This window comes from Ornithorhynchus anatinus, chromosome 1 (genome assembly GCF_004115215.2).
Source record: "Ornithorhynchus anatinus isolate Pmale09 chromosome 1, mOrnAna1.pri.v4, whole genome shotgun sequence".
Taxonomy (NCBI): Eukaryota; Metazoa; Chordata; class Mammalia; order Monotremata; family Ornithorhynchidae; genus Ornithorhynchus; species Ornithorhynchus anatinus.
The window spans coordinates 26,468,911-26,490,309 of record NC_041728.1 but is presented as its reverse complement, the minus strand read 5'-3'; the positions used below and the strand labels follow the sequence as shown (position 1 = coordinate 26,490,309).

At 43.4% G+C, this 21,399-nt stretch overlaps 1 protein-coding gene across 1 annotated transcript in view; it reads left to right on the top strand.

The window, feature by feature from the left end:
* Positions 1 to 21,399, top strand: part of DMGDH (dimethylglycine dehydrogenase) — a 55,587-nt gene that overhangs the window by 13,845 nt on the left and 20,343 nt on the right. Inside the window, exons 6-14 of the mRNA XM_029071519.2 lie at positions 2,269 to 2,517; positions 7,083 to 7,281; positions 9,097 to 9,266; positions 9,889 to 10,042; positions 11,190 to 11,355; positions 13,688 to 13,818; positions 15,597 to 15,814; positions 18,765 to 18,922; positions 19,870 to 19,929. Coding sequence (XP_028927352.1) covers positions 2,269 to 2,517; positions 7,083 to 7,281; positions 9,097 to 9,266; positions 9,889 to 10,042; positions 11,190 to 11,355; positions 13,688 to 13,818; positions 15,597 to 15,814; positions 18,765 to 18,922; positions 19,870 to 19,929 — 1,505 coding nt within the window. The remainder of the gene's footprint in view (positions 1 to 2,268; positions 2,518 to 7,082; positions 7,282 to 9,096; positions 9,267 to 9,888; positions 10,043 to 11,189; positions 11,356 to 13,687; positions 13,819 to 15,596; positions 15,815 to 18,764; positions 18,923 to 19,869; positions 19,930 to 21,399) is intronic.

The following is a 21,399-nucleotide window of genomic DNA, read 5'->3' as shown; positions in this document are numbered from 1 at the left end:
CTTGTCATGGGGATGGGGAAGATGAAGGGATCAGGGAGATGGTGGACCTTGGGACTACTTTCCCCCTCCACGTCACCGCTTCCGTTCTGACCCATCAAAAGGCTGGGCAGCTGAGTCCGAACCACGTCTCTCCCGTTGCCCATTCAGTGGGCCGCAGTTGAGCATACCAACCCCCCAAGCACTATTCCAGGCTCTGTAACACACCAACGGGAAGCCCTTCTTTAAATGAGCTTTGCATTTAGTGCTGTTGTCTTCCTCTGTGTAATAGATTTGGCTTTCTTTCATTAACTTGCCACGGTGAGTGCCCCTCATTAGCATATATATAAGCTCTCTGCAGCCTTTTTGTAATTTCTCTAGATCAGCAACAATTTCTATTTTCTAATACCTCAGGAGGTTATAGATTTTTACATAATGAATGAGGAAAACAGAAAGAGAAACCGTCTTCACCTCTATTCCACTGGAGTCGTGTCATATTGAGTGATGGCGAACTGATAAAGATCCAGGAGCTCGGCACCTAGATTCTTTGACGGGAAGACAGTGTATCCTCATCCTTATCCTTCTTGTTGCTTCTCCTCTGTCGTGTCTTGTACCTGGGCACTCATTCACTAGTTCACCTTAGATCAGCACTTGACACGTAAGTGCTTAGCAAATGCTATTAATAATGATCATAATAATAGCTATTATTATGATTATTATTAGCATTGGGATGCTCCCTTTCACGAGTCCTTACATGCCATTTAAAACATTCCTTTATACCTCACTGCTTACTCCTCCCTCTAATTTATTTTCACATATGTCTTCCCTGCTAGATTGAAAACTCCATGAGTGTAGGGATCATGTCTAATAATTCTATTGTATTCTGCCAAGCAATTAGTACAGTGTTTTGCAAACAGTAGACACTCAAAAAATCACTTAAGATCCCAAAGTGCTTGGGAGATCCTTAAGAACCAAGGACACAAGAACACTTGCTTCTACCATGGTGTATGTTTTCACAATAATTTTTTCTTAGAACACTGTTAGGGAATTAGAAAATGTTCTTCAGCATGATCTAGTGGTTAGAGCCTGGGCCTGGGAGTCAGAAGGTCATGGGTTCTAATCCCAGCTTCACCACATGACTTATCTACTGCGTGACCTTGGGCAAGTCACTTCATGTCTCTGGGCCTCAGTTACCTCATTTGTAAAATGGGGATTGAGACTGTGAGCCCCACATGGGACAGGGACTGTGTCCAACCCCATTTGCTCGTATCCACCCTTGCACTTAGTGCCTGGCCCATAGTAAGTGCTTAATAAATACCACTATTATTATCATATTATTATTGTTATTATTCAAATCAGTCAATCAGTAGTATTAATTGAGTGCTTACTATGTGCAAAGCACTGTACCAAGTGTTTGAGAAAGTACTATACAACAGAATTAGCAGACACGTTCCCTCCATCAACCAAATCCCTCTGGAGTTAGAAGAAATGGTGTGTGACTTGGGACAAGGTAAATATCAGAACACATATTTTCCTTCATGTGGAGTCTTGCAAGAACCTAGTCCCCAGGTTCTAGGAGAATGGGGTGTACTGTCCAGCTGACAAGTCACACAGCCAATAGGTGGTGGAGCTGGATTAGAACCCATGACCTCTGGCTCCCAAGCCCATGTTCTTTCCTCTAAGCCATGTTGCTTCTCAAGTGCAAGATCCAAGGGCATAGAAGGCAGAGCAAGCTGGGGAAAAGAGGCCTTAATCAGCGAAGGCTTCTTGGAGGAGATGAACCAACAAGGCAGCGTGTTTGTTATCGTGTTCTGTTTGTTGCAGTTTTTATGAAACTCTAATTTTATGAAACTCTAATTTCATCGTCAGTGATATTTGTTGAGTGCCTATTGAGGGTTAAGCACTCAACTAAGCATATGGGAGAATTCAACAGTAGCACAGTAGATGTTCCCTGCCCTCAAGGAGTTTTCTAACAGGCAAGACAGACCAAAAATAATGGTAGCCAGAGGAAGACCATGGATGTAGCAGATAGTTCAAATATAGGAGGATAAAATAGCTGAGTAAATGATTGAATGTACAAGTAAATACTTAAAAATATACATGTGTACTCCAGGATATGGATTTACATTGACACTGACTCTAAAACTGAACTAAAGTCACATTATAATGAGGTCCTTTATAGTTCCCAAGCACCCATTCCTTCCAGAGATTTTTACTGTAATTAAATTACTGAAGGAGATGTTAAAGCAAGAGCTCGTGGCTTGGGATTCAACATTTGTTTCTTTATTTTAGGATTCTGGGCTCGAGAAGTTGGCAAAATGATTGGGCTGCAGCATCCTCTCATTCCGGTCCACCACCAGTACGTCGTCACGTCAACCATACCTGAAGTGAAAGCTTTGAAGAGAGAACTCCCCGTTTTGAGGGACCTCGAAGGATCATACTACCTCCGCCAGGAAAGGGACGGGCTTCTCTTCGGTCCATATGAAAGCCAGGAGAAGATGAAACTCCAGAGCTCCTGGGTAACTGATGGAGTCCCACCTGGTAGGTTTTCACCACTCTTGTGGGTGTACCTCAGCCCTCTTCTGCTCTGACTGGGGCCAGGCCCTCTCTTGGGGTTTAGCAGTAGCCAAGACTGCACAAGTACCCCTGCGTGGTGTAAAGTGTGTGCTTGGGGACGTACCAAAGAGCTTGTCCGGGCCTCCTCAATCCAAGCTCTTCCGGAGCTGAAAAATTCTGGATCTGTCTGGAATGAACCTCAGGAAAACTGGCCACTCACCTCTTCACCGTCCCCCGTTCACGCCTAACCCGCTGTCGACCCCTGGCCTGTGTCCTCCCGCTGTCCTGGAATGCCCTCCCTCCTCTCCTCCGCCAAACTAACTCTCTTCCCCTCTTCGAAGCCCTACTGAGAGCTCACCTCCTCCAAGAGGCCTTCCCAGTCTGAGCTTCCCCTTTTCCCTCTGCTCCCTCTCTGCCCCCTCCCTTCACCTCCTCTCAGCTAAGCCCCCTTTTCCCCCGCTTTCCCTCTGCTCCTCTCCCTCTCCCTTCCCCTCCCCTGAGCACTGTGCTCATAGAGAAGCAGCGTGGCGCAGTGGAAAGAGTATGGGCTTTGGAGTCAGGGCTCGTGAGTTCGAATCCCAGCTCTGCCACTTGTCAGCTGTGTGACTATGGGCAAGTCACTTAACCTCTCTGTGCCTCAGTTCCTTCATCTGTAAAATGGGGATTAAGACTGTGAGCCCCACGTGGGACAACCTGATTCCCCTGTGTCTACCCCAGCACTTAGAACAGTGCTCTGCACATAGTAAGCGCTTAACAAATACCAACATTATTATTTATTGGTCTATATTTTTATGACCGTGTTTATTTTGTTAATGAGGTGTACATCCCCTTGATTCTATTTATCGTGATGTTGTCTTGTTTTTGTCTGTCTGTCTCCCCCGATTAGACTGCAAGCCCGTCAATGGGCAGGGATTGTCTCTATCTGTTGCTGAATTGTACATTCCAAGCACTTAGTACAGTGCTCTGCACCTAGTAAGCTCTCACTAAATATTATTGAATGAATGAATGAATGAATAAATGAATGAAAACTTCCTGCCCTACTTGTTGAGGGATTTCAGGCAAAAGGTGGAGCCCGCCTCAGGCCATTCAGAGCCACCTGGGATCTATTCTGGGACAGCCCTATCCTTTTCCTTGGGCTCAGAGAGAGTTCTGAGGGGGCAAGTGGGTTCCTATCCTTTCCTTTCCTTCCTTTCCTTTCCTTTCCTTTCCTTTCCTTTCCTTTCCTTTCCTTTCCTTTCCTTTCCTTTCCTTTCCTTTCCTTTCCTTTCCTTTCCTTTCCTTTCCTTTCCTTTCCTTTCCTTTCCTTTCCTTTCCTTTCCTTTCCTTTCCTTTCCTTTCCTTTCTTTCCTTTCCTTTCCTTTCCTTTCCTTTCCTCCAACTGAAGGAGAAATAGCAATCCCTGAATTTCCACTCCTTCTCCCTTGTGTGGTATGGATGGGAAAACCCAGTCTCAAAAGTTTCTGCTGTGGGAATGGAAAGATAAAGGAAACTTGCTTTTAAAAAGGTAGGCGATGGTTGGAATTAAAAAGAGAAAATACCAAGTTCTCTGTGGGATATTAGATTGTAAACTACTTGAGGTCAGGGAATTGGGGAAGGCCTTTTGGAGGCGAGGTACTGAGTGTAATGGGTACTAAGAGCCCACCATACCTACCCTCCCACCTTCAAAGAGTAACTCCCTGTTTCTACAACAGGTCTTGTTACTGTTATACTCTCCCAAGCACTTATTACAGTGCTTAATATTTATCAGGCACTTAATACCATTGATGATAGGCAATGAATTTGTGAAATATTCTGCTGTGGCTAAAGGGCCTTCCTTTGCTTAGTTTTTAAATGTATTTTATGCTAGTAATCCATCTGGTAGATAACAAGATCGTATGACTTGCAAAATATTTTACCAGCCTGCGTAATTTCCTACCCTTTGCAACACGATATCTGATACCAGGATCGTTGGCTTCAAAAATGATCAACTGTGGAAAACAACTTCCATTTCCATTAAAAGTATTTCTTTCACAGCCTACTGTTTCCATTAGGTTTAGACTAATTATTTTCTGGCAAGGTTGATATATATATATATATTTTTATGCATATTTACCAATTCTTTTGTGCTTTCCCAAGTGTCCAGTACAGTGCTCTACACCCAGTAAGTGCTCAATAATACCATTGATTGATTGAGTGCTTAATACATCCCTGAGAGGCTCTATGTAGGAGAGTAAGAAATGGTTATTTCATTAAGTTTGGAATGAAGCTGCACCCAAATGGGGTAAAGTTCTGGAGAGAGTTTTGAAAGAAAGCCCTGATTCTCTGCTTTTATAGAACATTTGGAAAGTTTGCTTTTTCTGAAAAAAAAGTTACATTCTCATACTGATATTTATTAGCATATTGTTTGTCAGGGAGTTTTAGAGTTTTAGAAAATTCATAAAAATGGTCTTTTTAATAGGTGACCTTTTATACAGGGTAAGTCTCCTAGACAGATTTTACTCTAACTCACTGTACCGTTTTCAATTCTCACTTGAGCCAGGACCATGACAAAATTTTCATTTTAAGAACATTTTTGTGCTGAAACTGACTCTGCTTAATTCAGGAATATATAGCACACATTCAGTCTATCACCAAATCCTTTCAATCAGTCGTATTTATTGAGCACTTCCTGGGTGCAGATCACCGTACTTAGTGTTTGGGAAAGTACAACATAACAGAATCGGTAGACACTTTCCCTACCTGCAGTGAGCTTACAGTCTACAGCGGCATACAGACATTAATATAAATAAATCACAAATATGTGCATAAGTGCTGCAGGGCTATGGGAGGGGATAATGAAGGATGCAACTCCCAGGACGCAGAAGGGAGCGGGAGAAGACGAAATGAGGGCTTAGTCAGGGAAGACCTCCTGGAGGAGATGGGACTTCAGTTAGGTTTTGAAGATGGGGAGAGTTATCATCTGTCAGATGACAAAAAGAGGACATTCCAGGTCAGAGGAAGGACGTAGGCAAAAGGTCAACAGTGAGATAGGCGAGATTGAGGTACAGTAAGTAGGTTGGCATTACAGGAGCCAAGTGTGTGGGTTGGGTTGTAATAAAGAAATCCAGGAGATAAAGTAAGAGGGGATAAGGTGATTGAATGCTTTAAAACCTATGGTAAGGGGTTTCTGTTTGATGCAGAGGTGGATGGACAACCACTGGAGGTTCTGAAGGAGTGAGGAAGCATAAAATGAATGTTTTTGTCTAAAAATGATCTGGGCAGCAGAGTGAAGTATGGACTGGTGTGGGGAGAGACAGGAGGCAGGGAGGTCAGCGAGGAGGCAGAAGCAGGAGTCAAGTAGGGGTAGGATAAACACTTGGATTAATGTGGTAGCAGTTTGGATGGAGAGGGAACGGTGGATTTTAGCAATACTGTGAAGGTTGAATTGACAGAATTGGTGACAGACTGAATATGTGGGTCTAACGAGAGAGATGAGTCGAGGATAACTCCAAGGTTACAGGCTTATGAGACCAGAAGGATGGTGGTGCTGCCTATAGAGATGGGAAAAAGTCTGGGAGAGGGCAGGGTTTGGATGGAAAGATAAGGAGTTCGGTTCTACCATCAAAACATCCGAAATTCTACCCTTTCCTTTCCATTCAAATTGCTCCTATCCCGATCCAAGCACTTATCCTGTCCCACCTTGACTACTGCCTCTGCCTCCCCGCTGACCTCCCTGCCTCCTGTCCTCCTAACTCCAGTCCGTACTTCACGCTGCTGCCCAGGTAGTTTTTTCTAAATTTTAAAAAAATCGCTCAGCGCACTTCTCCCCACTCCTCAAGAATCTCCGATGGTTTCCCATCCACCTCTGATTCCCAAAGAAGCTCCTTACAACTGGCTATAGAGCACTCCCTCAGCTTGTCCCCTCCTACCTTACCTCACAGATCTCCTAGAGCCCAACTTGCAGACTTTATTGTTCTAGCTCCAGCCTGCTGACTGTGCCTTGACCTCATCCTTCTTGCCACTGACGCCTTATCCGATTTCCCCCCTCTGGCCTGGAATTCCCTCCCCGTCCATATATGTCAGACGCCCGCTCTCCCCATCTTCAAAGCCTTATTTAGGCTAAATCTCCTCCAAGTGGTCTTCCCCGATTAAACCCTCCTTTCCCCAACTTCATCTCCCTTCTGTATCATCTATGCACTTGGATCTTTAGCCTTTAAGTAGATGATATTCACACTACCCCCAGACCTCAAACTTATTTACATATCTGTAATTTACTTATATTAATGTCTGTTTCTCCCTCTAGACTCTAAGGTCACTGTGGGCAGGGACTGTGTCTACCACCTCTGTTAAATTTTACACTCCCAAGCACTTAGAACAGGCCTCTGCACACTGTAAGGGCTCAATAGATATCCTGATTGATTGATTGATCATTGACAACAATTTCAGTATAAGGAAGAAACCAAATAACAGTATAATATACAGTATAATTAACAAACCAAACTCCAGGTCATTGGCTGAGTTAAAATCAGAGTTTGTTTAATGTGTATTGTATATATATCAGAATGATAAAATAATAATCAAATGCTTTCCAGGTTTTGGAAAGGAACTTTTTGAGTCCGATTTGGACAGAATCATGGAACACGTTGAAGCTGCCATGGAGATGGTGCCAGTCCTGAAAAAGGCAGACATCATCAATATCGTCTCTGGCCCTATCACCTATTCTCCAGACATTCTTCCGATGGTAGGACCCCATCAGGGAGTCAGAAATTATTGGGTGGCCATTGGTTTTGGGTGAGTATCTCAGTAGAATTTAGTAATTTGAGTAATTTTGGTGAAACTTCCAGTAGTCTCTAAACTCTTTGTGCCTATCTACTCTATTGTATTCTCCCAAGTGCTTAGAATAGGCTTTGCACAAGTAAGCGCTCCATAAATGGCATTGATTGATTAATGTTTTCTATGCTCTAGTGCCAGCGTGCTCGCTCTGCCTCGACCTCCTCTATCTCACCACTGACCCCGTAGCCCAACTTCTCCCTCTGGCCTGGAACTCCCCTCAGCCCCCACCGCACATAAATGCCACATTACCACTCTCCCCACCCTCATGCCTTATTAAAGTCAAATCTCCTCCAAGAGGCCTTCCCCGATTAAACCCTCTTTCCCCCGACTCCCTCTCCCTTCTGCGTTAGCACAAACCTAGGAGTCAGAAAGTCATGGGTTCTAATCCTGACTCTGCCATTTGTCTGCTGTGTGACCTTGGGCATGTCATTTCACTTCTCTGTGCCCAAGTTCCCTCATCTGTAAAATGGGGATTGAGACTGTGAGCCCCACTTAGGACAGGGACTGTGCCCACTTTATTTCCTTGTACCCATCCCAGTGCCTGGCACATAGTAAGTGCTTAATAGTAATGATGGTATATGTTAAGCACTTACTATGTGTCAAGCACTGTTCTAAGAGCTGGGGTAGATACAAGGTTGGCAGGTTGTCCCTCGTGGGGCTCACAGTCTTAATCCCCATTTTACAGATGAGGTAACTGAGGCACAGAGAAGTTAAGTGACTTACCCAAAGTCACACAGCTGTCAAGTGGCCGAGCTCCATGTCCTCTGACTCCCAAGTCCGGGCTCTTTCCACTAAGCTGCTTAACAAATACTATTATTATTATTTTGCTTTTTTTCTTTCCTTCTCTTCATTCTCTTCCTACTCTACCTCCTTTTCCATATCCTACTCTTTTCTCTGCCTCCTCCACCTCCTCCTCCATCTCCTCTACTTCCTCCTCCTTCTTCCCTCCCTCTCCTCCTCCTCTATCTTTCCCACCACCTCTTTCTCATTCTCCTCCTTCACCTCCTTCTCCTCCTTCTCCAATTCCTCCAAATGTTCCACCCCTTCCTTGTGATGAAAATCTTGTGCTTGAATCCTGGAGACTGGAACTAGCTGGAATGCACATGCATTCTGTGTCTCCCAACTGTATCCAGAAAGACCCGCATTGTAAGAAGAGCAGTCCTTAGTTCCCCAACAACATTCTAGCCAAAATGAAGGTGATGATGGTATTTGCTAAGTGCTTACAATGTACCAGGAGAAGGAAGAGTAAGGATATGTCGAAGTCACTTAACTGTATCAGGGTGAAATGAGTATTCATCTCTACAAATAATATATGTGCAAAAGAGCTGAGTATAGGAATAAATTTGATGAGTGCCGTCTGTCTCCCCCGATTAGACTGTGAGCCCATCATTGGGCAGGGATTGTCTCTATGCTTTGCCAAATTGTATATTCCAAGTGCTTAGAACAGTGGTCTGCACATAGTAAGTGCTCAATAAATACTACTGAATGAATGAATGTACTAAACTCTGGGGTGGATACAAGCAAATCAAGTTAGCTACAGTTCCTGTCACATTTTACAGATGAAGTACCCGAGGCCCAAGAAAATGTAGTGACTTCTCCAAGTTCACACAGCAGGCAAGTGGTCGAGCCCGGATCAGAACCCAGGACCTTCTGACTCCCAGGCCTGTGCTCTATCCACTAGGCCATGCCGCTTCTCAACAAAGAGTCAAAAAGCCTGTCATGGCAAAACCATGTCTATTTCCAAAGCTCAGCCTCGGATTCTGTGCTTTTCAGCTATGGCATCATCCATGCTGGTGGTGTAGGAAAGTACCTCAGTGACTGGATCCTTGATGGGGAACCTCCTTTTGACCTGATAGAATTGGATCCCAACCGGTATGGGAAATGGACCACCCCACAGTACACAGAAGTTAAAGCCAGGGAGTCTTACGGATTCAACAACATTGGTAAAATGCTACTGGAGATGTATTCTTGTTTGCAAAAATAATGTTTGAAATCGCCTCCATATCACACAATTTAAAATGTCATACTTAGCTTGATAAGCCTAGCCTGACTAAAATGGAGAATATTAAATGAATGTATAATATGTATGTAATATCTAGTGAGCATTTGTGATAAAAATGCATGAAATTCTAAAACAATAATCATGATAATACTGTATATTTATGCTTATAGTGCTTATTATTCCAAAGTGCGTTCACATCAACGCTCTCATTTTATGCACACAAAATCTCTGGGAAGTAGGAAGAGGCAGGCTTAATTGTCCCCATTTTTCAGATGAGGAAACTAAAGCCAAGAGAGCTTAGGTGGCTTACCCAAGGTCACACAGCAAGTCAGTGGCAGACCTAGATCGAGGACTCAAAATCTTCTGACTCCCAGCCTATTGATTTTGTTTTGTTTCCTTACCTCAGCTAGGCTAAAACAATGGATTTCCACTTTTTTCATCTAATATAAACAGATCATGAACAACGAATAGATTTTCTGAATCCTCTATTTACTTTGCGTTACACTATATGACGGCAGCGTTTTTTACTCGATTTCTGTATTTCTATATTTTCCCCTTTCTAGTTGGCTACCCTAAAGAAGAAAGATTTGCCGGGAGACCTACTGAGAGAGTCAGCGGGATTTACGATGTCCTCAAGTCTAAGTGTTCAATGGGTTTCCATGCTGGATGGGAGCAACCTCATTGGTTTTACCAACCCGGACACGAGGCCGGATACAAGTAAAGGGAAACCCTGACTTGGCATATTGTCTGGAAGCCCAGAATCAATCAGGGAGGAGGGAAGTCATCTCCTTAACAGTTTCTTTTTAGCTGAAGCAGGCCTCTTAATCGATCCTTTGCTTTCTTCCAAAACCCTGCTATTATGGTTTCAGTTAAAATGGCTCTGCTCTTTAAGACGTATCGTGCCTGAAAAATATAAATAGGCACATATTGGGTCAGTTCTGCAGTGATTCATTCATACAATCATATTTATTGAGCACTTACTGCGTTCAGAGCACTGTACTAAGTGCTTGGAAAGTACAATTTAGCCATAGAGACGATCCCTCCCCACACTGGGCTTACAGTGATGGCATAGACATACGGGCAGGATACTTTTTTCTTTAATGGCATTTGTTAAGCGCTTTCTATGTGCCAGGCACTGTTCTAAAGGCTGGGGTAGATATGAGATCATCAGGTTGGACAGAGGCCTTGTCCCACATGGGGATCACAGTTTGAATCTCCATTTTACAGATGAGGGAATGGAGGCCCAGAAAAGTGAAGTGACTTGCCCAGAGTCACACAGCAGACAAGTGGCAGGTCCTGGATTAGAACCCGGGTCCTCTGACTCCAAGGTGCATGCTTTAATCACTAGACCCCATTGCGTCCTTTGTGTAGAGGGCAGCAGATAAGCAGCGGGGTCTGCATTATTGTAAGAAACTTACTGTTGCTTAACTCCTACTTTAAAGCCAGGTTTATCAGCTCTAGGGGAAGTGGAGGTAAATCATCAACACTTTGCTATAAATTTTGTAGATTGGCAGTCTAACACTATAATTCTCTGATTAATTCAGTAATTTTTCATTTGCCTTGGGCAGGGTAGAAGCCTTTAACTTATTTCAACCAAGGTGCCATTTTACTCAAAAGAGAAAACACCACTGTACATCTTCTTTTCCAGTTTGATTAGCTACTACCTCACCTCTTTCCACATAAGGAAGAATAGCGGATGAATTAGTGAAATTAGGGTGGAGTCCATCACATACAAATGTTGGCAGAACAGACTCTCCAGGCACATTTCCTGGGTCGAGCAGGACTTCAGAGACGTAGAGAGTATCTTATTCGGGATCGAAAAGGAGGAGCTCGTTCTTTTAAAACATCCACCATTGCATTACAGGCCAAGTTTTCGACGCACCAACTGGTTCGAACCTGTGGGCTCCGAGTATAAACAGGTTATGCAAAAGGTCGGGGTGATCGACCTCTCGCCGTTCGGCAAGTTTAACGTCAGAGGCAAAGAGTCCGTGAAGCTGTTGGATCGCCTCTTTGCAAATGTCATCCCCAAGGTAAATACGGCATTGCTAAATATTGCGTGTTCACCTCAAGTCCGGGGATACTGGGGATGGGTCAGAAATTGGTGGCCAGACCAGGCGAGGGCTGACAAGAGCTGTAAGGCAGAATAGAGTATACTGGGTGCTTGTTGTGGGCAGGGATTGTCAGCGCTTAGCACAGCGCTCTTCACACAGTAAGCACTGAATAAATACGACTGACTGAATGAATGAATGAACGAACTGGTAACTTTTTGTATTGATGTCTGTTTATATTGAGTTCTGTCATCCCCCCTCTAGTCTGTGAGCTCGTTGTGGGCAGGGATTGTCACTCTTTATTGCTGTATCGTACTTTCCCAAGTGCTTGGTACGGTGATCTCTGCACACAGTAAGTGCTTAATAAATACGATTGAATGAGCTTCATATCCAACAGAGCATCACTCTCCCCACCTTCAAAGCCTTTTTAAAATCACATCTCCTCCAAGAGGCCTTCCCGACGAAGCGCTCATTTCTCCTTCTCCCTCTGCCTTCTGCATCATCCTTGCTTTGGATTTGTATCCTTATTCATTCATTCAGTCATATTTATAGAATCATCCTTTCTTTGGATTTGTATCCTTATTCATTCATTCAGTCATATTTATAGAATCATCCTTGCTTTGGATTTGTATCCTTATTCATTCAGTCATATTTATAGAGCGCTTACTGTGTGCAAAGCAATCATCTCACCTTCTGCTCCACAGCCCTTATGTTTCTATACTTATATTTATATCAATGTCTCCCCCTCTAGACTGAAAGCTCACTGTAGGCAGGGAATGTGTCTGTTATATTGTTATATATTGTACTCTCCCAAGAACTTAGTACAATGCTCTGCACCCAGTAAGCGCTCAATAAATGCGATTGATCTTAGACTGCAAGCTCGTTGTGAGCAGGGAATGTGTCAGTTTACTGTTATGTTGTACTCTTCCAAGGGCTTAATACAGAGCTCTGCAAACAGTAAGTGCTCAGTAAATGCGAGTCAGTGAATAAATGAATGAAAGAATATTACGTATCTGTATGTCCGTCTCTCCCTGTAGACTTTAAACTCCTGGTGGGCAAGGAACTCTATATTGTATACTCTGTTATATTGTATTCTCCCAAGCACTTAGCACACAGTAAACACTCAATAAATATGACTAATCGACTGAAGCCAGTGGCAGAGTTGGAACTAGAATTCAAGTCTCCGGATTCCCAGGATTATGCTCTTTTTGTGTGGTTAGGCTTCTTCCCTATGACTTCATTTTAGTCAACATAAAGTTCAGTAATCAAATGAAAAATTAGAAAGAAAGCAGCATTCGATTCGGGGGAAAGGAAGTACAACAGAAAACTGAGTTAAAAATGCCTTTGATCAAAACGGCCTTATTTGCATATCCAGCCTCCTTGAGAAGCAGCGTGGCTCAGTTGGGAGTCAGAGGTCATGGGTACGAATACCAGCTCTGCCACTTGTCGGGTGTGTGACTGTAGGCAAGTCACTTAACTTCTTTGTGCCTCAGTTACCTCATCTGTAAAATGGGGATTAAGACTGTGGGTCTCATGTGGAACAACCTGATTACCCGGTATACCCCAGCGCTTAGAACAGTGCTCTGCACATAGTAAGCGCTTAACAAATACCAACATTATTATTATTATTATTAATGATTCAAGTATGATTCTCCAAACCCTTTGCTGCTCTTGACCCTCAAGAGGCCTGGCATTTGCCATGTGAGCTCGTCATGGGCAGGGATTGTGCCTGTTTATTGTTGTATTGTACTCTCCCAAGCATTTTGTAAGTGCTCAATAAATAAGCCTGTCATTGGGCAGGGATTGTCTCTATCTGTTGCCGAATTGTACATTCCAAGCGCTTAGTACAGTGCTCTGCACATAGTAAGCACTCAATAAATGCTATTGAATGAACTATCTATTGAATGAATGAATTTCCCTGCTCTTTAACCCCTAGACTAGGGAAATGAATAAAGCAAGCTCAGTTTTGCTCCTCCTCAGCAGTGCTGAAGAAAGGTTGATGTGGGAAGTGCGGCCACAGAAAGATGGGAGCAGACGTGGAAGCAGCTGCGTCAGCAGCATTCGACTGGGTGCCTCTCCCCAAGCCCCGCTGAGCCCCCCAGATCTTCCCTCCCAATCTGAGCATATCCCCTTGTGGGAGTTCCCCCCAGCCAGCCTCCTCTTCGAGTCTGCCCAACCTTTCCCTAATTTTGCATCACTCTAGAGATTTCTCTAGTTCCTTCTCCTGAAGACCCCGAATAATAAAAATGTTTAAGAGATTTTAGGCTCTAGGCAACCGAACATGTGTGTGTGTGAAAGGATTTTTTTCTCCTAGGTTGGCTTTACAAACATAAGTCACATGATAACACCCAGAGGCCGAGTGTATGCTGAGCTCACCGTCTGTCAAAAGTCCCCTGGGGAGTTTTTATTGATAACTGGCTCTGGATCAGAGCTCCATGATCTGAGGTAAGTGTACATTTAAGGCGGGAAGTCCAGGCTTAACCGGCCTTAAATTTACTCAGATAGTGTCATTACACGAAAGATTGAAGGAAAATGATTGTATTCTTTAAAAGATGCTTATGACTTCATTTTCAGGGAAATATTGGCAATCGTCCTGAAACAAGAGCCAAAAGCATTCCTCGATCCACCTCAATCTTACTGCCTTAGTCTTGGGTTTATACTCCCTGATACTTTGAAACGACAGGTATCTCCCTTTACAGCCTCTAGTTTGCCAGTTTTCTACTAGATTGAAATTAAAGCCTCATCAAGCAGAAAACATGTATGAGTCAGTGTAATATAAACTCGTAAGTCCTTGATAATTGCAAAGCTGCTTTAAAATTATTAGAGTTTTGGCGATCAATCTGTCACCAAATCCTATGGGTTCTACCTTCATATCTCTAAAATCTGCCTTTTCCTCTCCATCCAAACTGCAACCAACTGATCTAAGCACTTATCAAACCCCACCTTGATTACTGCATCAGCCTCCTCGCTGATTTCCCTGCCTCCTGGCTCTCCCCACCCCAGTCCTTACTCCACTCTGCTGCCTGGATCTTTTTCTTAAAAAACATTCAGTCCATGTCTCCCCACAAACCTCCAGTCCATCCACCTCCGCATCAAAAAGAAACTTCTTGTATTGGTTTTAAGGCACTCAATCAGCTTTCCCCTGCCTGACTGGACTGAACTATTCTTAAAAAATGAATCCAGTCAGCAGAATAATCCAACAGACAATTACCTGCCCCAGCAACTCCTCCCAGAGGCCTTCCCTGACTAAGCCCTCCTGTCCTCTTCTCCCACTCCCTTCTGTGTCTCCCTGCCTTGCTCCCTTTATTCATTCCTGCCCCCAGCCCTACAGCAGTTATGTACATATCTTCATTTATTTTTATTAATATCTGTCTCCCCATCTAGACTGGAAGGGAATGTGTCTTTTTATTCTTATGTCATACTTTCTTATGTCATACTCTCCCAAGTGCTTTAGTACAGTGCTCTGCACACAGTAAGTACTCAATAAATATGATTGACTGACTGACAAAATGAATATTGGACAGGAGAGGGGAGACACAGAAGGGAAGGAGGTCAGCAAGGAGGCTGATGCAGGGGTCAACACTGCACACAATAAGTGCTCAATAAATATCGTTGATCAAAGCGGGTAATGATAGGTGCTTGCATCGACAGTATAAGAGTTTGGCTGGGGAGGAAAAGGCAGATTCCAGAGAGGTCGTGAAGGTAGAACCGCTAGGATTTGGTGACCGATAGAAAGGCAGGTTGAATGAGAGAGATGAATTGAGGATAATCCCAAGGTTACAGGCTTATGAGATAGGGAGGATGGTCATGCTGTCTACAGGGATGAGAAGCAGCATGGTCTATGGAAAGAGCACGGGCCTGGAAGTCAGAGGACCTGGTTTCGAATCCTGTTCTGACAATTTCTTTCTATGTGTCAATGGGCAAGGCGCTTAACTTCTCTGTTCCTCAGTTCTCCTGTTCTCCCCGCTACTTAGACTGTGAGCCCCATGCGGGACAGAGACGGTGACCAACTTAATTAACTTGTCTCTACCCCAGGGCTTAGAACAGTGTTTGACACATAGTAAGCACTTAACAAATACAGCACAGGGTTTGAGTGGGACGATGATCCCTGTTTTGTTTCTAGCACTGTGAGTATTTTCCATGGAAAATTCCAAGCCCTGAAATGATAAAAGGATCTGATCCAGGCCCAAATTTTGATCCCCCTGCTTGTGGCTCACCTGCAGGTGGATAGAAGAAGAGGCAGCCAGTGGAGGATTCGATGTTGAGATCAGGAACGTCACAGACGAGCTGGGAGTTCTTGGAGTAGCAGGACCACGTGCAAGGAAGGTACTGGAGAAACTGACTTCCGAAGATCTGAGTGATGCGGCATTCAAGTTCCTTCAAGCCAAACCCTTGAAGATTTCCAACGTTCCCGTGACCGCTATTCGGATATCCTATACAGGTGAGAATGGAGCAATGATTCTGCCTCCCCTTTTCTCTCTCCCCACTCCCCCCAACCCCATCCTAAAAGGTAGCCGGGCCAGGTATTCCTATATCTCTGATTTTACTCCAGACTCGTTCATTGTCTGTGAATAATAATATTAATTGTGGAATTTGTTAAGTGCTTACTCTATGTGCCAGGCATTACTCCAAGTATTGAGGTAGGTACAAGCTAATCAGGTTGGTCATAGTCCCTGTCTCACACAGGGCTCACAATCTTTAAAATTCCCACTTTAAAGATGAGGGAACTGAGGCACGGAGAAGTGAAGTGACTTGCCCAAGATCACACAGCAGACAAATGGTAGAGCTGGGACTGAAACCCAGTTCCTCTGACTGCCAGACTCATGCTCTATCCACTAGGGCACACTCTTTCTTTTAAGCCAAGCTGCTTCTCTTGTGAAGATATTTCCATGCCTACTAATGGATTGCTTTCCTGAGTCTAACCCTAGATCCAGCTAGTGACTAGGCATAAAAGTAAACCCCACCTCCTCCAGGAGTTCTTCTCTGATTAATGGTTTTCCCTCAGCCACTGATCTGCTGTGTGACCCTGGGCAAGTCACTTCACTTGCCTGGGCCTCAGTTACCTCATCTGTAAAAAGGGGATTGAGACTGTGAGCCCCAGGTGGGACAGGGACTGTGAGTCCCGTGTTGCTTATATCCACCCCAGTGCTTAATACAGTGCCTGGCACATAGTGAGCACTTAACAAATAGTAAACACTGGGTAAGAATACACAAGTGGGAATTAGATATGATCCCACCCCTTGTGAAGAGATCACATCCTCCCCCCGCACATTTTTTTATTAGAACTGCTAATAAGGGGTCAAATATGAGTTTCATTTCCTTTATTATGATGATGATGTTTATACTAGTACTAATAATAAGTATGGTACTGTATAGTGCTTACTATGTGCCTAGCACTGTTCTAAGCACTGGGGTAGATAGAAGGTAATCGAGTGGGACACAGTCCCTCTCCCACATGAGGCTCACAGTCTTCACCCCCCAGTTTAGAGATGAGGTAACTGAGCCCCAGAGAAGCAAAGTGACGTGCCCAAGGTCACACAGCAGACAAGTGGCAGAGCCAGGATTAGAACGGGGCCCCTGCTCTATCCACTAAGCCACGCTGCTTCCCTAATTATGCCAAGCCCCATGCTAAACATGGGATAGATACAAAATAAGCAGATCTGACACCATCTCGGTCCTACCCAGAACTCACAAATTAAGAAGTGAGGAGAGCAGATATTTCCTCATTCCACCCATGCTGGAAGGGTTCATCAAAGATATTAATTGAACACTATGTGCAGAGCACTGTACTAGGTGTTTGGGAGAGAACAATGCAGTACAGTGGGTAGTCACATTCCCTGTCCTCAAGTAGCTCACAGGACTAGAAAAAAGGCCAAAAGGCAGGAAGCAGGAGAGCAGCAAAAGCACTAAAAACCCTGTATAATATAGATCTAGGCCACCATTTGTTCATTCAATAGTATTTATTGAGCGCTTACCATGTGCAGAGCACTGTACTAAGCACTTGGAATGTACAATTTGGCAACAGATCCACACACCTGGATAATTGAAAGTTAGCTCTATCTTGAAGCATTATACTCCTTCAGCAAGTTCTCCCTAGACTGTTCTCTCTAGACTCTAAGCTTTTTTGGGGGTAGGGAACATGGCTGCTAATTCTCTTGTACTCTCCCAAGCGCTTAGTATAATGCTCTGAACATAATAGCACTCAGTAAATACAATTGACTGATTGAGTCTCAACTTGAAAAATTCTGATCTTGGAAAGCTACTCTTTAATGTTTTTCATGTTAATGGTACTGTTCATATTTAATGTTACTCATGTTCCTGAGGGTCTGTCAACTTGGGTCACTAAAATAGATTGCTCTGAACAAAACAGCTCTTTTTTTTAATGAGACGTTTTTGATATGACCAGTGTTTCTGCTCTCCAAATCGAGTTACTGTCTTGGCTACATATTCATTCATTCTTGCAGTCGTATTTATTGAGTCCTTACAGGGGGCAGAGCACTGTACTAAGCGCTTAGGGGAGTACAACACAACAATAAGCACAAACATTCTCTGCCCATATTGAGCTTGCAGCCTAGAGTAGGAGACAGACATTGATATAAATAAATAAATTACAGATATGTACATAAGTGCCGAGGGGCTGGAAGTGGGGGAAGAATGAAGGGAGCAAGTCAGGGCGACACAGAAGGGAGAGGGAGAAGAGGGAACGAGGGCTAAGTCAGGGAAGACCTCTTGGAGGAGATGGGCCTTCAATAAGGCTTAGAATTGGGGGAGAGGAATTGCCTCTGGGATTTGAGGAGGGAAAGTGTTCCTGGCCAGAGGAAGGACGTGGGCGAGGGGTCAGCGACAAGATAGACGAGATGGAGGTACAATGAGAAGGTTAGCATCAGATGAGTGGAGTAATAATAATAATAATAATGTTGGTATTTGTTAAGCCCTTACTATGTGCCGAGCACTGTTCTAAGCGCTGGGGTAGATACAGGGTAATCAGGTTGTCCCACGTGAGGCTCACAGTTAATCCCCATTTTACAGATGAGCTAACTGAGGCACAGAGAAGTGAAGTGACTTGCCCACAGTCACACAGCTGACAAGTGGCAGAGCCAGGATTCGAACTCATGACTTCTGACTCCCAAGCCCATGCTCTTTCCACTGAGCCACGCTGCTTGTGCAGGCTGAGTTGTAGGGGAGTAGCAAGGTGATGTAGGAGAAGAAAAGGTGGTTGAGTACTTTAAAGCCAATGATGAGGAGTTTTTGTTTGACACAGAGGTGGATGAGTAAGCACCGGAGTTTCTTAAGGAGTGGGGAAACATGGTCTGAACGTTTTTGTAGAATATTTCTATTTAGCAGAAGGGAGGAACCAGGTCGAATGGGTGTTGACTTTGGGTTTATTTTAGGTGAACTTGGCTGGGAACTGTATCACCGGCGAGAAGACTCTGCCATCCTTTATGATGCTATCATGACAGCGGGCCAGGAGGAGGAAATTGACAATTTTGGAATTTACGCCATGAACGTCTTGAGGCTGGAAAAGGCCTTCAGAGCCTGGGGATCAGAGGTCTGACTTTCTAGTGATGTTATCGGGTATTCCGCTTTTCTTTTGGCTTTAATCCATCCTCCCAGAACTGGCTTTAGAAAATGGAATTAAAGTAAACTCCAAGAGACGGTGATGGATTCTCTGTTGTAGGCTTTCTTCATGATATAGTTTGTGTTTAGAAACTTGAATGTCTTAATGGCGTTTGTAATACCAACCCTCAATTTTGAACATAAGCTTCTTTGTTTACCAGTTTAGAGTCTTCCCACAAAACAAGACTTATTGAAATCTTTTGAAATATTTTCCTTAGGCACAACATGAATTTTCACCAAATGCCTTTGTAACACACATTTTTCTCCAACCCCTGTCTCTTTTTATTTCTTGTGCTCTCCCTGTTTTCTCCCTGTCTTTTCATCTTTCCTACCTTCTCTGTCTCTCTCCCCCACTCACTCTCTCTCTGATTTCTCCCTCTGTCTTCTTCATTCCTTCCTTCTGACTGTCTCTCTCTCCCTCTCACCACTTTTCTTTGCTCACAGTGAAGGATATGAGAGCTACTTTTGACTTTCTTCATTCATGATTAATTAGTTGTATGTGAGATGAGCCACTTATGCTAAATTCATTTTCAGGGATTATTTAGTAATGTTAAAATGACTCTATGAAGATGGAATAAAATGGCCGGGTATATTTTGTGGAGCTTTATATGAGCACATTAATCAAAATAAAGGAAAAAATGAAAATTTAAAATTCAAGAAGTAGAATTATTATTGTTGGTATCATCCAGTGAGTTTTCTCTGGGAAGAAAATTTAAACAGAATTTCAACTGAAAGAATGATTAAAAACCAGTGTGTCTTCAAAGAAAAACTGAGGCATCAAAATAATGATTTAGCTTAAGATAAAATTGGAGGAAATTAGCATTGTGAAAACTTTAGTATAATTATTGATGGCTTAAAATGTTTATTTTTCCATTTTAGATGAACTGTGATACCAATCCTTTGGAGGCTGGACTAGACCATTTTATAAAGTTAAATAAGGTATGTCTCTTATCCAAAGTGGACATCAAATTGGAGCAAAATAGTGTTTATCTACTCTTAAAGCAAAATTTAAGTTACTTTTAATAATAATAATCATAATCATACCATTTGTTAAGCCTCCACTGCATGCCAAGCACTATGCTAAACACTGAGGTGGATACAAGATAATCAGATCAATTATAATTTCTCACTTTAAAAAGTGTTGGTATGTATTAAGAAATACAACACTTGGCTTTCTTTCAGTGAATTTCACTGAAGATTTTAAAGAGGTAAAATTTATCCACTGTTTCAATTATATATCATATCAGACAGTTAACTCTACAGATTATTCAGGAGTGAATTTTCCCCTTTTCCTTTCTGGACTATCTGTGGAAGAACATTTTTAAACTGTCAGGACCTCCAAGCCTCCCTTCTTCTTCTTCATGTGCCGTCAAGTCATTTCTGACCTATGGCGATTCCATGGGCATACCGTCTTCAGAATGTCCAAACTTCTGTCACTTAACTGATTCCCTAAGAGTGTTCTATCGAAAATGCATAGCAAGAACATGTGTGATGGGAGAACTGAGGGTATGTTTTTAAAAAGTAGATGCAAAATATAAAAATATATTCTATGTCTTTATTAATATATATAATTTATTTAAGTCAAATGTACATGAAGTTTATTTGGATTTTGCTAAATCTCTACTGCAAGGAATGGAAGGATTTTGAATAAGATGCCATAATCAATCAATTGTATGTATTGAGTGCCCATTGTGAGCAGACCACTGTACTAAGCACTTAATAACTTGTCTCGTCTTGCCTTCTGCTGTCGAGTCATCTCCGACCCATAGCGACTCCATGGGCACATCTCTCCCAGAACGCCCCACTCCGTCTACAATCGTTCTGGTAGTGGGTCCATAGGGTTTTCTTGGTAAAAATCCAGAAGTGGTTTACCATCGCCTTCTTCCGCGCAGTAAACTCGAGTCTCCCCCCCTCGATTCTCTCCCGTGCTGCTGCTGCCCAGCATAGGTGAGTTTTGACCCGTAGCAGGTTGCCTTCCACGCGCTAGCTACCGGTCAAGCTAGGAATGGACTGAACAGACCTCTGCTTGACTCTCCCTCCCATAGTTGAGACTGGTAGAGGACTGGAAACTTCCCAGGTGGGATTCTGAGGGGAACTTAATAAATATCATAGTTGTAATTATTATTATTATTATTGAAAGGAATCATCATCAGGCCTGGCCTTCATAAGGACTGGCCCCAGGTGAACAGCAGCAGTGGATAAACATTTGGAGCGTGGGAGGGAATGTGGAGGATGAATAGATATACTTGAAGGGGGGAGGGGTGGGTTGGTGGTCCTGGGAGTTGCCACGGCAATGCCAGTTTAACATTATCATTAGCAGACACACTAATCAATCAGTAGAATTGATTGTCTACTGTGTGCAGAACACTGTTCTAAGCCCGTGGGAAAGTACAGCAGAAGTAATAATAA